The 18,695-nt window shown below is 43.7% G+C and overlaps 1 protein-coding gene across 1 annotated transcript in view; it reads left to right on the top strand.

The window, feature by feature from the left end:
• Positions 1-18,695, top strand: part of col27a1a (collagen, type XXVII, alpha 1a) — a 210,187-nt gene that overhangs the window by 13,796 nt on the left and 177,696 nt on the right. The window contains exon 4 of the mRNA XM_055875638.1: positions 6,325-6,378. Coding sequence (XP_055731613.1) covers positions 6,325-6,378 — 54 coding nt within the window. The remainder of the gene's footprint in view (positions 1-6,324; positions 6,379-18,695) is intronic.

The raw sequence follows: 18,695 nt of genomic DNA, 5'->3' as shown, positions 1-18,695 counted from the left end.
TATTTGTCTTTACTGTCCTCTTCTGCTTTTCAAAACACAACAACATCAAATGTATATCTATTGGGACGTACAGAGGACAAACCATGTCAGTGTCCTTGTTTGAAGTGAAACGCTGCTAGGGTTTAGCTTTGGGGTAGTGGGGCAAGCTAGCTGGAGTCATAGTGCCACTGCAGGCTAAAGGTCACTGCAAGGTTCACTCCGTCGATCGACGTGAGTGCATGTGCATAGGCGGAGCTAGATTTTTGGGGGCAGAATGCACTTTTGTCCACATCATTGTTGAGTCTGACTTGAGTAGTGTCTATCCACTAGGGGGAGCCAGAGTAGCTTACCAAGCAAGATGAGCCTTGTGTAGTGCATATCCGCTAAGGGGAGCCAGAGTAGCTTACCAAGCAAGAGGAGCCTTGTGTAGTGTATATCCACTAGGGGGAGCCAGAGTAGCTTACCAAGCAAAATTAGCCTTGTGTAGTGTTTATCCACTAGGGGGAGCCAGAGTAGCTTACCAAGCAAGATGAGCCTTGTGTAATGTATATCCACTAAGGGAGCCAGAGTAGCTTACCAAGCAAGATGAGCCTTGTGTAGTGTATATCCGCTAAGGGTAGCCAGAGTAGCTTACCAAGCAAGAGGAGCCTTGTGTAGTGTATATCCACTAGGTGGAGCCAGAGTAGAGTTTTAGAGCACTCCTTTGGATTCCTTGTTGCAAGATGGAGGATCCTGGGACGAGCCCACGAGGTTGGTCCAGAGAAAGCTGAGACCATTGTGAAGGCCTGCGGGGCCCTCCACAACTGCCTTTGCATCACAGACAACAGAGTCATCAACACGGTACATCCACCCCACATCTGTTGACCACTCCACACTCATTGGGGACCTGTGACCAGGAGAGTGAAGGCAGGTGGTACAAGAGGACACCAGCTTCCTGGACCCAAGGAACATGACGGCAACTAGAGTTGCTATAGACGTGCACAACAACCTCAAGGAGTACCTCCTCACACCAGCTGGTAGAGTGTCTTTCCAGGATGCTGCCATCACACGTGGCACCCTACAGTAAATCTAGATATACAGAGGTAGATGGAGTGCCAGGGCAGAGAGTGAAGGTGCGCCTTGGAGCGCTGGATGTTGGTGAGAAGACCAGGGGACGGTATGAACCAGGCCAGGAAGAAGATGTACCAAGGGGCGATGAACCATCTGTCGGGGCTCAGCTCTGTCTCTGTGCTTTCCCCAACGCCATCCTCCTCCAACACCTACAAGCAGATGGCGAATTCTTTTGAATACCTTTCAAGCAATCTTAAAACATCTCCATGGGCTCCTTTTTGAGTTTAATGTTCACTCAAAAGAACTGATTTAATAAACATCTCAATCTCTCTAGCACATACACACCACGGTGTCTGTTTCCAGATGTTTGAACTAGTGCTGCTAATCATTATGATGACAACACAGGCACAGGATATTTCCCAAGCAGAATTTATCCCATACAGAACTGAGCTGATTTCACATGTTTTAACTACATCTGCTAAACATAAGATCACACACATTGAACAAAATGACTCACAGTGAGTACGTACAGTGTCTTCGGAAAGTACACTGCTCAAAAAAATAAAGGGAACACTTAAACAACACAATGTAACTCCAAGTCAATCACACTTCTGTGAAATCAATCTGTCCACTTAGGAAGCAACACTGATTGACAATAAATTTCACATGCTGTTGTGCAAATGGAATAGACAAAAGCTGGAAATTATAGGCAATTAGCAAGACACCCCCCAAAACAGGAGTGATTCTGCAGGTGGTGACCACAGACCACTTCTCAGTTCCTATGCTTCCTGGCTGATGTTTTGGTCACTTTTGAATGCTGGCGGTGCTCTCACTCTAGTGGTAGCATGAGACGGAGTCTACAACCCACACAAGTGGCTCAGGTAGTGCAGTTCATCCAGGATGGCACATCAATGCGAACTGTGGCAAAAAGATTTGCTGTGTCTGTCAGCGTAGTGTCCAGAGCATGCAGGCGCTACCAGGAGACAGGCCAGTACATCAGGAGACGTGGAGGAGGCCGTAGGAGGGCAACAACCCAGCAGCAGGACCGGTACCGCCGCCTTAGTGCAAGGAGGTGCACTGCCAGAGCCCTGCAAAATGACCTCCAGCAGGCCACAAATGTGCATGTGTTTGCTCAAACGGTCAGAAACAGACTCCATGAGGGTGGTATGAGGGCCTGACGTCCACAGGTGGGGGTTGTGCTTACAGCCCAACACCGTGCAGGACGTTTGGCATTTGCCAGAGAACACCAAGATTGGCAAATTCGCCACTGGCGCCCTGTGCTCTTCACAGATGTAAGCAGGTTCACACTGAGCACATGAGCAGATGTGACAGACGTGACAGAGTCTGGAGACGCCGTGGAGAACGTTCTGCTGCCTGCAACATCCTCCAGCATGACCGGTTTGGCGATGGGTCAGTCATGGTGTGGGGTGGCATTTCTTTGTGGGGCCGCACAGCCCTCCATGTGCTCGCCAGAGGTAGCCTGACTGCCATTAGGTACCGAGATGAGATCCTCAGACCCCTTGTGAGACCATATGCTGACACATGCACATTTGTGGCCTGCGGGAGGTCATTTTGCAGGGCTCTGGCAGTGCACCTCCTTGCACTAAGGGCGGAGGTAGCGGTCCTGATGCTGGGTTGTTGCCCTCCTACGGCCTCCTCCACGTCTCCTGATGTACTGGCCTGTCTCCTGGTAGCGCCTGCATGCTCTGGACACTACGCTGACAGACACAGCAAACCTTTTTGCCACAGTTCGCATTGATGTGCCATCCTGGAGGAACTGCACTACCTGAGCCACTTGTGTGGGTTGTAGACTCCGTCTCATGCTACCACTAGAGTGAGAGCACCGCCAGCATTCAAAAGTGACCAAAACATCAGCCAGGAAGCATAGGAACTGAGAAGTGGTCTGTGGTCACCACCTGCAGAATCACTCCTGTTTTGGGGGGTGTCTTGCTAATTGCCTATAATTTCCACCTTTTGTCTATTCCATTTGCACAACAGCATGTGAAATTTATTGTCAATCAGTGTTGCTTCCTAAGTGGACAGTTTGATTTCACAGAAGTGTGATTGACTTGGAGTTACATTGTGTTGTTTAAGTGTTCCCTTTATTTTTTTGAGCAGTGTATTAAAACCCCTTGACCATATACACATTTGTTACATTGCAGCCTTGTTCTAAAATGTATTAAATTGTTTCCCCCCCCCCCCTCAATCTACACACAATACCCCATAATGACAAAGCAAAAACAGGTTTTTAGAAATGTTTGCAAATTGATTAAAAAGAAAAAACTTAAAATATCACATTTACATAAGGATTCAGACCTTTTACTCTACTGGGTTGACGCACCTTTGGCAGCGATTATAGTCTTGAGTCTTCTTGGGTATGACGCTACAAGCTTGGTTCACCTGTATTTGGGGAGTTTCTCACATTCTTCTCTGCAGATCCTCTCAAGCTCTGTCAGGTTGGACGGGGAGTGTCACTGCACAGCTATTTTCAGGTCTTTCCAGAGATTTTTGATCGGGTTCAAGTCCGGGCCCTGGTTGGGACACTCAAGGACATTCAGAGACTTGTCCCTAAGCCACTCCTGCGTTGTCTTGGCTGTGTGCTTAGGGTCGTTGTCTTGTTGGAATGTGATCCTTCGCCCCAGTCTGAGGTCCTGAGCACTCGAGCAAGTTTTCATCAAGGATGTCTCTGTACTTTGCTACGTTCATCTTTGCCTCGAACCTGACTAGTCTCCCGCTGAAAAGCATTCCCACAGCATGATGCTGCCACCACCATGCTTCATCGTAGGGATGGTGCCAGGTTTTCCATCAGATGTGACGCCTTGCATTCAGGCCACAGTGTTCAAGCTTGGTATCATGAGACCAGACAATCTTGTTTCTCATGGTCTGAGAGTCTCCCTGGGGCCGTCCAAGCGGGCTGTGATGTGCCTTTTACTGAGGAGTGGCTTCAGTCTGGCCACTCTACCATAAAGGCCTGGTTGGTGGAGTGCTGCACAGATGGTTGTCCTTCTGGAAGGTTCTCCCATCTCCAAAGAGTAGAGCTCTTTCAGAGTGACCATCGGGTTCTTGGTCACCCACCTGATCAAGGCCCTTCTCCCCCGATTGCTCAGTTTGGCCGGGCGGCCAGCTCTTGGAAGAGTCTTGGTGGTTCTAAACATCTTCCATTCAAGAATGATGGAGGCCACTGTGTTCTTGGGGACCTTCAATGCTGCAGACATTTTTTGGTACCCTTTCCCATTTCTGTGTCTCGACACAATCCTGTCTCGGAGCACTACGGACAATTATTTCGACGTCCTCCCTTGGTTTTAGCTCTTGACATGCAATGTCAACTGTGGGACCTTATATAGACAGGTGTGTGCCTTTCCAAATCATGTCCAATCAATTGAATTTATCACATGTGGACTCCAATAAAGTTGTAGAAACATCTCAAGGATGATCAAAGGAAACAGGATGCACCTGAGCTGAAATTCAAGTCTCATAGCAAAGTATATGAAATACTTATGTAAATAACGTCAGTTTTTTTTAATACTTTTGGAAAAAAATTAAATAATGATTTTTTCGCTTTGTCATTATGGTGTATGGTGTTTATTTAATACATTTTTGAATAAGGCTGTAACATAACAAAATGTGGAAAAAGTCCAGAGGTCAGAATATTTTCCGAATGCACCGGATGGGTGTCTGTCCGATGTTTTACATACACTACCATTCAAAAGTTTGGGGTCACTTAGAAATGTCCTTGCTTTTGAAAGAAAAGGACATTTGTTGTCCATTAAAATAACATCAAATTGATCAGAAATACAGTGTATGTCACGACTTCCATCGAAGTCTTTTCCTCTCCTTGTTCGGGCGGCGTTCGGCGGTCAGCGTCAACGGTCTTCTAGCCTTCGTCAATCCACTTTTCATTTTCCATTTGTTTTGTCTTGTTTTCCTACACACCTGGTTTCCATTTCCCTCAATATTATTTGTTGTGTATTTAACCCTCTGTTCCCCCCATATCTTTGTGTGGGATTGTTTATTGTTGAGGTTGGCACGCTTCCGGCTGGTTTGCGCCGGGTTTATTTTATTACCCGTGCTTTGTGGCAGCCTGTACTTTGTACTTGTGTTTTTGTACTTTGTGCTGCCTCACTGGTTCGTTGGGCATTTGTTTTGTGACGCAGTTGCGTTCTGTGCAATTGATTGCCTTAGTAAAGTGCTTTGTCCACTCATCTCTGCTCTCCTGCGCCTGACTTTGATGCACCAGCTGCACTCACCTCTTGACAGGTAGTCAGCTGGAACGCTTTTCAATTAACAAGTGTGCCTTGTTAAAAGTTAATTTGTGGAATTTCATTCCTTAATGCATTTGAGCCAATCAGTTGTGACAAGGTAGGGGTGGTACACCGAAGATAGCCCTATTTGGTAAAAGACCAAGTCCATATTATGGTTAGAACAGCTCAAATAAGCAAAGAGAAACATCAGTCCATCATTACTTTAAGACATGATGGCCAGTCAATCCGGACAATTCCAAGAAATTTCAAGTCGCAAAAACAATAATGCACTATGAAGAAACTGGCTCTCACGAGGACCGACACAGGAAAGGAAGACCCAGAGTTACCTCTGATGAGGAGGATAAATTCATTAGAGTTAACTGCACCTCAGATCGCAGCCCAAATAAATGCTTCACAGAGTTCAAGTAACAGACACATCTCAACATCAACTGTTCAGAGGAGACTGCGTGAATCAGGCCTTCATGGTCGATTTGCTGCAAAGAAACCACTACTAAAAGGACACCAATAAGAAGATGAGACTTGCTTGGGCCAAGAAACACAAGCAATGGACATTAGACCGGTGGAAATCTGTCCTTTGGTCTGATGAGTCCAAATGTTAGACTTTTGGTTCCAACTGACGTGTTTTTGTGAGACGCAGAGTAGTTGAACAAACAATTTCCGTATGTGTGGTTCCCACCGTGAAGCATGGAAGAGGAGGTTTGATGGTGTGGGGGCCAACAAGTGCTCAGCATGTGTAAACTCCTTCAAGACAGTTGGAAAAGCATTCCGCATGAAGCTGGTTGAGAGAATGCCAAGAGTGTGCAAAGCTGTCAAGGCAAAGGGTGGCTACTTTGAAAAACTTTTTGGTTGCTACATGATTCCATGTGTTTTTTCATAGTTTTGATGTCATCACTATTATTCTACAATATAAAAATGAAGAAAAACCTTTGAATGAGTAGTTGTGCACAAACTTTTGACTTGTATTGTATATCTTTTTTTTCCATTAAAACAAAACAAAACAATGTGTGTGTGTGCTTTTTCTCCCACCTTCCAGGGCCCTCCAGGACCACCAGGGAAGTTAGGCACACCAGGGAAGAGTGGTCCTCAGGTAAGCCTCTATTTCATCTCCCTGTCCCCAGTGTTGGTTGTTTGTTTGATTGTCTGTCTCCTCCCCTCTGTTAGCCAAGCTGTTTCACCTCTCTCCTTATACATCCCCTCTACCTCTCTTCCCCCTCCATCCCCAGGCCTGCTAACCTAACATAGAAATACCAGATCTCAGATCTCTACTCTGAAATAGAGTTCTGTGGGTATAGTGATGGAACTGGTCATATAAGCAAATAAGATATATTGACTAGTCAAATCAAATCAATATTCCTTGGCTTACTGTGTGCATTCGTGTCTGCTGTTTAACGTGGTCTGTTATGACGGTTGCTGCCACTGCATCAGAGGTCCAAACAAACACACACTAATCACCACCCCAAGGTGGTAAAAGGGGCTCTGCTACTCAGACACACCACCCCACCCTTCGTATGCATTGCAGTCAGATTGACCCTAATAAGTGTAGGGCTGAGAGCGTTGACCTCAAACCCCCAGGCATAAACAGGAAAACTCACATAAAGAGACCTTTGAAAAGACTACCTATCTGACAGGATGCCTAACAAAACCTCTAAACACAGAGGTGGTAGAGATAGAGAGAGAGACTAGTTAATCCTGTGGTAATAACAACGTATTTAACTGTTTTGGATAACATACAATGATGTATAATGCCAATCTACCCACGGGACACATCAGAGACCTTCTGTTCTCATATCAAGGATACACTCTGCTCTCGCGAGTGAGATGAGATGGGGGTGCAGAAAGAGAGAAGGGGTGGGGGTATAAAAAGAGAGATGAATAAAGACAGACAACGAGAGAGAGATTGAAATAGAGACAGAGAGAGACCGGGAGAAATACTAGTTGACTTTGGTAATAACATACAATGATGTATAATGCCAGTCTACCAGTGGGCCACATCAGAGACCTTAACAAAAACACATTCACTTAATTGGGGCATCCAGAACTAGCTATATATATATATATATATATATATATATATATATATATATATAGGTCACACTCACCTCAGCCACTGTGGAGACAGCTGCTTGTCTCTCCTCTGATTCATTTTGCGTCTCTCGCAAGTCCCATAAATGTCAATGTGTAAAATACACATAATAAAAACGTACTATGTTTATGAACATCATATCAACTTTGCACAGCACTATAACAACTGTGTCAGTCCTATCAAAAGATGAGTACTCACATTTTGTGATACAGTGAAGTGGCACAGTGTTCCTTTCTTTTCTACATCGAGGTCTGTCAAGGTTCTGACAATTCTCCTACAGAAAAAATACATTTGGCATATTAGGATTGTGAGCATGTCCGTCCCAGAGAAAGCCACAATGGGCAATCTGTTCAGTGTTCTGGGCTAACTGGGTGACAGTTGCTAGCTACATTTTCAAGTCAGCTCCCCAGCGAATTAACCTCTCTGGGATATGTGGGACGGTAGCGTCCTTTCTGGCCAACATTCAGTGAAAATGCAGAGCGCCAAATTCAAATAAACTACTATAAAAATTTAACTTTCATGAAATCACACTTTCAATATACCAAATTAAAGCTACACTTGTTGTGAATCCAGCCACCGTGTCAGATTTCAAAAATGCTTTACGGCGAAAGCAAACAATGTTATTATCTGAGGATAGCACCCCAGCTAACAATCACAGACCATCATATTTCAACCCTCCCGGCGCGATACAAAACGCAGAAATAAAGATATAATTCATGCCTTACCTTTGAGCTTCTTCTGTTGGCACTCCAATATGTCCCATAAACATCACAAATGGTCCTTTTTGTTCGATTAATTCCGTCGATATATATATCCAAAATGTCCATTTATTTGGCGCGTTTGATCCAGAAAAACACCGGTTCCAACTTGCACAACGTGACTACAAAATATCTCAAAAGTTACCTGTAAGCTTTGTCCAAACATTTCAAACTACTTTTGTAATACAACTTCAGGTATTTTTGTTACGTCAATAATCGATCAAATTGAAGATGGGATGATCTGTGTTCAATACCGGAGGAAAACAATGTGTAGCATGCTTTCTGGTCACGCGCCTCTAACAAACAGTACACTTCACTGGAGCCTCATTCTGAACATGGCTACTTCTTCATTTCTCAAAGGAAAACCCTCAACCAATTTCTAAAGACTGTTGACATCCAGTGGAAGCGATAGGAACTGCAGGAAGGTCCCTTAGAAATCTAGATTCCCAATGAAAACACATTGAAAAGAGTGACCTCAAAAAAATAAAAACCTCGGGGTTTTCCGTGCCAAATAAGTTCTGTTATAGTCACAGACATGATTCAAACAGTTTTAGAAACTTCAGAGTGTTTTCTATCCAATACTAATAATAATATGCATATATTAGCATCTGGGACTGAGTAGGAGGCAGTTTATGCTGGGCATGCTTTTCATCCATACGTGAAAATGCTGCCCCCTATCCTAGAGGAGTTAACTTGACTTAAACTAACGTTACCTCTAAATGACAAGATAATGTATAATTTCTTAACGGTAGCTAGCTATTTATATGAACTTTGGCGCTTGTGCAGTGGAAACATGTTATGTGCTAAACATGTGTATTCTAGCTAGCTAAGGTAGGTTGTTCTCAAACGTTAACACTCACTGTAATTTCCATCTTGTTCAAGTATATTTGTGAACTCCATCTCTTTTGTTCTTCTGTGTTAGTGGAACACTTTCTTTTCGGCATAGTTAGTCTAATTCGTAACGACAATCCTAACCTTAGCTTTAGATAGCTAGCGGCGCCTTTTTTGCCTATATTTTGCGAGTGTCTTTATTTACAAACGTACGGGTGACGTAGCTCGAATTTTGCTGTCAACGAGTCACCACAATGACAAGCGGAAAGGTTGGACAATTAGATTTTCTAAAGTCAGTCAAACTTCCTCAGCGCATCTGACTGTGAGCTAGCAAACGCAAAGGACAGTGGCAAAATGCTTGCTGATCCAGCTTACAGTATCATGCATTTTACTGTTGTGATCAAGACACAGACAGCCATAGTGTATACAGTGTGTGTGTGTGTGTGTGTGTGTGTGTGTGTGTGTGCATCTGTGTGTTAGGTAACTCTTTGTGTGTGTGTGAGAGAGAGAGAGAAAGTCCTCTTTGTCTGCATCTAATTAAGGGCATTTTAACCCCACCAGCCCTCTCACCTTGTCTGTGGTAGCAGGGCACGTCAGTTTCAGCCAGATACATTCAGCATGTAGCAAAACTGCCACCTGTAATCCATCTCATATAGACAAGGTGCAACTTATCGAGGCCAAGGGTGGCTGAAGTGTGGTTCAGAGAGAGAAACGGGGATATACACAGACAGCCAACCCTGATCTACACCAGGCACCACAGAGGAGAGAGGAAGGGAGCGGGCAGGCTTAAGCTAATTCATATGTTCCCCTCAAACACTGCTGTCTGACCACTCTCTCCCTTGATGGTTGACATTGCGCTTCAAACAAAACAGGCATCCACAGAAATCCTATACAGTGAATTCCTCACCACATTGCTCACGCTCGTGCACGCTCACCTGTTCACATCTATGCAGGCAGACACTAACGCACCACACACACAGCTCTGTTAATATTGTGCAGAAGACATGACCCTCACAGTGAGAAATATAAAGAGTTTTATACAGGGCTGGGAAGCACAGTAAGGCTGCCTCTGTGGGCTTACGTTTCGCACCTGCACATATAAAAGCTGCCTCTTAACTCCCCCCTAAAACAAATGCCTTTCCAGTCTCTCGCCGCTCGCCACATGTGCATACTGCAGAACACACTCAACACCACCCTCAGGCCAGATGGAGGAATGGTTTCCATTTGAAAGATAAGCTCTTGTTGTTGATTGCTGAAATAATCAATCGGTAACCCAATTTTACACTGCAGGTTTAGCATTCCTCACTTTAGATAGTTGTTGTTCATTTCTAGGTTAGTCAACGACACTCTGAAATACCATCGTAGAATACTACTAGAGCTGTTGCAGTGACCACCATCACTCCGGCAGTCATGTGCCATGATCGCAGTAAAATTTCACGTGACTGTTGAGTCACAGTAATCTTCTCTTATGCACTCTTTGTTTTGTTCGTACCCAATTTGCTAATGACAATCAGGCCCTAATGGCCTGGTACTCAGGGCTCTATTGTTCCTCTAACCACTCTGACATCAATGAAAAATGCGATCTTAAATCACATCAAACACATCATCAAAACAGTATGCTGCTTTTTAAAGCTCACCTCACCGCGAGGATCAGTTTGAAGAAAGAAGTTCAACAGCAGGTTGAAACAGCAGTTGTTTCAAACACAACAAAATGGACAGCGCTTTCTAAGGTGAGGATTAATTCAAAAACATGCATATGCATAGGCCCGAAAAAACCATGTGCCATTATACAATACATATGACATATTACGCATGGCAGAAAAACACAAAACAAAACTGATTTAAGATGTCTTTGGTACAAAATTGGTCTAGACTATACTCCACAATTAAACAAATTTGAGTAATTGCCTTTGAGTGTGGACTGTATTCATTTGCATATCCTACTCTCCAAAATGTATAACCACGAGTCTGGGAGAAAATGTACAGTGCATTCGGAAAATATTTAGACCCATTCCCCTTTTCCACGTTTTGTTACGTTACAGCCTTATTCTAAAATGGATGAAATATGTTTTTCCACATCAATCTACACACAATACCCCATAATGACAAAGTGAAAACAGGTTTTTCGACATTTTTGCAAATTTATTACAAATTAAAAAACTGAAAAACCTACATAGGTATTCAGACCCTTTGCTATGAGACTGGAGATTGAGCTCTGCATGCTCTTTCTATTGACCATTCTTGAGAGGTTTCTACAACTTGATTGGAGTCCACCTGTGGTAAATTCAATTGATTGGACATTATTTGGAAAAACACACACCTGTCTATATAAGGTCCCACAGTTGACAGTGCATGTCAGAGCAAAAACCAAGCCACGAGGTCGTAGAGCTCCGAGACAGGATTGTGTCGAGACACAGATCTGGGGAAGGGTACCAAAACATTTCTGCAGCATTGAAGGTCCCCAAGAACACAGTGGCCTCCATCATTCTTAAATGGAAGAAGTTTGGAACCACCAAGAGTCTTCCTAGAGCTGGTCGCCCGGCCAAACTGAGCAATCGGGGGAGAAGGGTCTTGGTCAGGGAGGTGACTCAATACTTTCCGAATGCACTGTATCAATCAACAGCTTGAACAAATTCCTTTACAGGCTTGGGCCCAGGTAACAGTCAACTTCTGGTAAGTGCAATTTGGGTAAGTTCAAAATCTGTATATGTGCAATATCCTCCTGACAATTGTATACTCCGGTTTAGTGTGCACAGTTAGTGCAGTACCAAACCATGACATTTTTGTCAGGGGTCAATTGTACTATATGTACATGTAGGATAGGCTTGAAACTGGAGTGGGTACCAAGTAGGCATTTGGATATTTAGCATGTATTCCACTGAGCTCAGAGTTGAGGCTGTTTTGGTCACAGAATTGTGAAAGATCTACTTGTAACGGTTTTAAAGGTCTCTGTAATCCCAATTTTTAAAATGGGTATGGACAACTCTCGTGTGGAACATGACTGTAATATTCTCCAAGCTATTAAAAACAACTCCATGTTCCTTCTCCAAGTCTGACATTTGTGCAGTCCCCAATAGGGCTAATCATGGCACAAGGGCATCCAGTTGGCAGGACTGGTGAAATCAGAGACGCAGTCTTTTAACGTCTTTATTGATTTGTGCTGAACCCTGATGAGACCAGTTAAAGTAAGCCAGGCAAAGCGTTTGAGCGTTTTACGTTTTTGATACTACAATTATGCTGCTTATAACTGTATGTTGTGTTGGTGTAGTTATATCTATGGTTTCTATGGTAATTCAAGTTTTAATGTCACGTGCGCAGACACAGTGACCTGCCTTTCTTACAAGCTCTAAACCCAACAATGCAGTAATCAATATCAATGTAGTACTAAACAATAACACAAGGTTGAACAAAAACACACGAGAAATAAAACTAAATCATAAGAAGAGCACGAGAAGTCAGTAAGCTGCTGTGTATATATAGGGTCGGTTCCAACACCATAGTTTCAATGTGCAGGGATACTGGAGTGATAGAGGTAGACACAGTGCATTCGGAAAATATTCAGAACCCTTGACCTTTCCCACATTTTGTTACGTTACAGCCTTATTCTAAAATAGATTTTTTTTAAATTCCCTCATCAATCTACACACTATACCCCATAATGACAAAGCAAGAACATTTTTTTTCTTCTACATTTTTACATAAGTATTCACTTTTACAGAAGTATTCAGACCCTTTACTCAGTACTTTGTTGAAGCACCTTTGGCAGTGATTACAGCCTTGAATCCTCTTGGGTATGACACTACATTTACCTTTTGTTTCATCTGGCTGTGAACACATTGGACAATAGTGCAATATTGCATACAGAGTTTTTAAGGAGACATACAAAACAGGTCTGCTGAAACTCTTGTGGCCTTCTTGGATATATCTGGGCACCCTACTCTGCACTGGGGCATTATCTGAGCAGACACCTGCTTACTGGAGCTCTCATCCTTCCACTTGACATTGTGCCCTGGATATTTTTGGACTGCTGCCAAACTTGAACTCTTGGATTGACTCTTTTTGACTCTCCTGTGTCCCGGTGTAGCTCTTGCCACCCTCCCTGCTTTCCATCGACCTGTACTGGAAACTACATTCCTCCAAGGTGCTTCTCTCCTGGCTATCATACTGGTAACACAGCCTCCATTGCATTGCTGATGGAACCTAGCATTCAATCGTATTGAGTAAGTCACTGCGCTCTCCTTGCTGTTGTTATGCTGGTGAGTTTTGTGCCTTGGTTGTGTTTTGTGGGTCCTAGTGCTGGCTGGTTTCGAGTCTGTGGTTGGGTTCTAGCTTGCTGCCCATGACTGTAGTGATCCTACAAACTGTGTGATTCAATCTAACTGACTTTCACACAGTGTGGGTCGATTGACTTTTAGCTGATTCTTTGACAACCTATTTTATTTGTGTGGATTTTAACAGAATTGTTCCAAAATGAGTCTACCACTTTCTGCCACACGGGGAAACTGACTTTTTCAAGATTGGCAGCAACCACGTTCAGAGACTATGGTGAATGTTCCATCCCATGTAGGAGCTGCACCTATTTCGCACAGTTCTCTGGATAATATTGGCCAGCCAAATTTCCAATGTGGAAACTGTCAGCTTATCGAGGAATTATATGTCTGAGCTGGATGTCCAGAAGCAAATTGAGACATTGCAGAGTATCCTGGATAGGTCCCCCTCTAAGATCTTTTCCTCTTCTACTCCTCAGCCTGGTCGTTGTGCCACTGCCTCGCCACAATATTGCCACTCTCTGACTGACTGGCCAGAGCTGCCCTGCAGAGACCCCTCCCTAGTGAAGTCACCTCTCCCCTCCCATCTCACCTGCCCCCCCCTATAAAGCAAGGACACTTTGAGCAGCTTGCGGATGCGGCGGTTATCGATCCTGCATCCCAGTGGAGGCACGTCACACACCGTAAGCCCAGCGCAAGGCAGCGGTCCTAGGTGAATGGGGCTGAAATGGCTTTGGGGGATCCCACCCTGCTGACCAAGAGTTTCGCCCACCTGCTTCCAGAGATTCCTGCTCCTTCATCCTCTACCCTGACTCCAGCCCAGGGGTCTCTACCACATATACTACAGCCGGCTCTGGTGTACAGGACATTACAAGGCTGCTTCTGACCTTTCTACGACAGATGCCGGGAGCTGATGCTGTCGTAGTCCATGTGGGGTCAAACAACATCAGGAGGGCTAGCTTGGAACATCTGAAAATTGATTTTAAAGAACTGATTTTAGCATTGAATAAGTCCAAAATGTGGCCAATTATTTCCGACCCAGTTCAGTAAACATTCAGCAGGCTACTGGCATTGCACATTTGGCTAAAAGATTACTGTAGCTCTGTTGGCATCACTTTTATAGATAACCTTTGTTCAGATTGTCAGTCATCCTACCAGGGTAGTTACAAAACGCACAGGAAGGAAATCATCAACATGTACTGATCACATCTTTACTAATGCTGCAGAAATGTGCTTTAAAGCAGTATCCAAATCCATTGGATGTAGTGATCACAATATAGTAGGCATATCTAGGAACACCAAAGTTCCAAAGGCTGGGCTTAATATAGTGTATAAGAGGTCATACAATAAGTTTTGTAGTGATTCTAATGTTGATGTAAAGAATATTTGCTGGTCTGTGGAGTGTAATGAGGATCAACCAGACATTGCAGAGTGAGTGTGGAAGAGGTAAAAAAATGATTGTTGTCTATCAACAATGACAAGCCTCTGAGGTCTTACAATCTGGATGGAAAATTACTGAGGATAATAGCAGATGATATTGCCACTCCTATTTGCCATATCTTCAATTTAAGCCTACTAGAAAATGTGTGCCTTCAGGCCTGGAGGGAAGCAAAACTCATTCCGCTACCCAAGAAAAGTAAAGCCCCCTTTACTGGCTCAAATAGCCCACCAATCAGCATGTTACCAACTCTCAGTAAACTTCTGGAAAAAATGCTGTTTGAACAGATACAATTGAGCAAGTTGAGGTCACTAAGCTGCTTGGAGTAACCCTGGTTTTAAACTGTCATGGTTAAAACATATTGATACAATAGTAGCTAAGATTGGGACAAGTCTGTCCATAATGAAGTGCTGCTCTGCCTTCTTAGCAACACTATCAACAAGGCAGGTCCTACAGGCCCTAGTTTTGTCACACCTAGCCTACTGTTCAATAGTGTGGTCAGGTGCCACAAAGAGGGTCTTTGGAAAATTGCATTTGGCTCAGAACAGGGCAGCAGTGCTGGCCCTAATTACAAGTACATAGAGCGCTAACGTTGATGATATGCATGTCAATCTCTCATGGCTCAAAGTGGAAGAGAGATTTACTTCATCACTGCTCGTTTTTGTAGACAAGCTGAATATAGCGAGACTTCTGGTACTTGTTCCTGTTCTCAGCCGTAGCCTCAGGGTTGTCTGCGATAGCCCTGTGTGCAGTAGCCCTGTCCTTTATTTTAGTGCCAACCTCGGTGTTATCCCAGGGTTTTGATTTGGGAAGCAACTAACCTTGACTGTGGGACAACATCGCCGACACATTTCCTAATGAAGCCGGTGACGGAGGTGGTTAGCTTGTCGATGTTATCGGCACCGTCTCAAAACATATTCCTTTATAGTTACATTTGATTTAATATTCCAATCACCGCTAGCGAAGCAGTCCTGTAGCATAATCTCTGATTCTGATTACCATTTGTCAACGGAACGAGTCACGGGTATGTCCTGTTTGAGCTTCTGCTTGTAAACTGGAAGCAGGAGTATGGAGTCATGATCTGATTTGCTGAATGGGGGATGAGGGAGGGCCGTGTATGCTTGCTTGTGGGTAGAGTAACAGTGGTGTAGGACTTTATCGCCCTTAGGGGCAAAGGAGACGTGTTGATGGAAGTTGGGCATCACTTGTCCTAATGACGCCAAATTAAAATTAAAACAGCCCCGGGTCCAGGTTTTCCTGCTTGTTTATAGCTTCGTACAGTTCGTTAAGTGCCAGCTTGTTATTTTTCTTGTACTGTGGTGGAATGTATACAGCATTCACGATAACAGCTGAAAACTCACTTGGGAGGTAGAATATTGCAGTTACGAGAGTTCCGTTGGTATCAAATCCATGATCGGAGGTCATCATCTTATTATAAAGTGTTATTGGCCAATAAAATGCAGGGAAGAAGTAGCCAGTTTTCCCTTCACCTTAATCTCGCCAGCACTCAACCTCTCCTGCCTCTAACACATGTGTTTTCTCTTGGATAGCACGAAAATTGGGTCAGAATTGCAGAAAGGGTCCTGGGCAGATGACTCAAAGTTGAAGCCAGAATTTAGGTAACTAACTGCCGATCTGATGTTCAAAAGTTATTGCTGGTTCTATGAAATTATAGCGGATACATTTTGTCAAAATAAAGTAATAATAAACTGCAAAAGTATAACAAAATAGAATAGTTGGGTCAGAGCCATCATTTTTTGTTAGTAATTCTTGTTTCTTCGTGTTAATTGTTGTTACTATATACTGAACAAAAATATAAACGCAACATGCAACAATTTCAATGATTTTACTGAGTTACAGTCAATCAGTCAATTGAATTAAATTCATTAGGCCCTAATCTATGGATTTCACATGACTGGACAGGGGTGCAGCAATGGATGGGCCTGGGAAGGCATAAGCCCACCCAGTTGAATCAGAAAGAGCCCTTTTGTGAGGAAAAACTCAGTCACAGACTCCTCAGTTTCATCAGCTGTTCGGTTGGCTGGTCATAGACGATCCCACAGGTGATGAAGCCAAATGTGGAGGTTCTGAGCTGGAGGGGGTTACACGTGGTCTGCGATTGTGAGGCCGTTTGAGCTTACTGCCAAATTCCCGTACACCACGTTAACATTAAATTCTGCGGCAACATCTCTGGTAGACCTTCCTGCTGTCAGAATGCCAATTGCACACTCCCTTAACTTGAGACATCTGTGGCATTGTGTTGTGTGTCAACTGCAAATTTTAGAGTGGCCTTTTATTGTCCTCAGCAGAAGGTGCATCTGTCTAAGGATTTCGGTGATCTTTTTATTTCAGCTCATGAGACATGGGACCAACACTTTACATGATCAGTATATTTGAGGTATTGTTGTTATTATTATAATATCCAAAATTGTATACTGGCTTTCTTATATTTTCCCTCTTTATAGGGTAAGAATACCACATGATTTATTTAGCTCTACAAGCTGGTGGATTTTTGCTTTAGAGAATTACTTTATGAAGCATGGCTTTAAAGCATTTTTGGACCCTTGTCTCTCTCTCTCTCTCTGTGTGTGTTTGCCTGTATGTGTGTGTGTGTTTGTTGGTGTATTACGGTGGCGTGAGAGGACAGAGGGGGCAAATGCAGTGAAAACTATTCCTGAGCCTCCAGAGGGTAAATGTGGGCTCTGTAATTAAAATGGTGCCTTGGATCCTGTACACACACACACACACACACACACACACACACACACACACACACACACACACACACACACACACAAGTCTGGTGTCAGTAATGACGCTTCCCCTTGTAGTGGGGAGTGCTTTTTGGCACCAGTTCATACAGAATTACTTTTATATTGGCCATATACAGTACATTCAAACTGTCTTTACAATATGTTGTATCAATTTAAACCATCTTTACTGCGTGCCCTATTAAAATATGACAGCCTGAAATATGTGCTATATTCTATACATTGTTTGGGTATCGGAACCAAGAAGGACGTTAGTCTTTCACATTTAAAAACCAACTAAATGTATTTTACATTGAGGTTGAAAATATATACCGTGTGGTATTGTAAAAGGCCTACAGCTGAAGTAGAGGGCACTAGTAATATTTGTATACCTGAACGGTAGGTAGACACTGCCAGAACTTGAAACATTTGGACCTATTTGAACACTTTTTAAGTTTGTCCAGTTTTAGAGCAAGTGCTAATCTTAGGGAGTAGGTTTCATTGTTACCAAAGTTACCACCGTTGACGCCCTGGCTCCCAGTTCAGAGGTTGCGGTTTTCAGTCTCGTATCCCAGTAGCCTCTAGCTAGCTGCGTGCCCCGCCCTGGAATTGTCCTAATTCGAACACCTGCCATGTGAGATGAGAGACAATAAGATGGCATGCATACAGTACAATGCCAACTGCAAGACTCATGTGCCAATGGCTAGAACCAATGGTGCCAACTAATACTACCAAAACTGAGTTGAACTGCTGGCCTATTTGAGGTATGTAATTCAACATTTGAAGGCTACACCACCCTTTCTGTAACAAGCCTCTAGCTAAAGAAAGGGCCTACCGACAGCAGCTAGACAATGACCCTGCAGTGTGTGTGTGTGTGTTTGTGTGTGGAAAAAATTAGTGGGCTCTGAATTATATCAAGTAGCAGATCTAGCTAGGCCACACACCCTTAGTGACTTGAAATCTCTTACTTGTATAAGAAAAGGGCACTGAGGCTCTCCCTGGAGGAATCAGAGATGGGATTTATGAGGTGTCTGAGAGAGAATAGAAAGAGGGGGGGGTGCAGTATTATGTTTTCATTAGTCTCTCATGTCTGTATTCAAACTTTGGCAAATGGGCTTTCATGACTTATCAATTCCAGCCCAAACTAAATTAATTTCCCTTCATGGGACAAAGAATGACTTGACGTGACTTTGGGGTGTGTGCTGGTCTAGTACTCTGAATCAATAACGTGTTCGCTGAATCGTCTTACTGTACCTCACCCCAGCGAAAGTCACTG

The sequence above is a fragment of the Salvelinus fontinalis genome, chromosome 21 (genome assembly GCF_029448725.1).
Source record: "Salvelinus fontinalis isolate EN_2023a chromosome 21, ASM2944872v1, whole genome shotgun sequence".
NCBI lineage: Eukaryota > Metazoa > Chordata > Actinopteri > Salmoniformes > Salmonidae > Salvelinus > Salvelinus fontinalis.
Note: the sequence above shows the minus strand (reverse complement) of the source record. Positions and strands in the feature narration are given on the sequence as shown.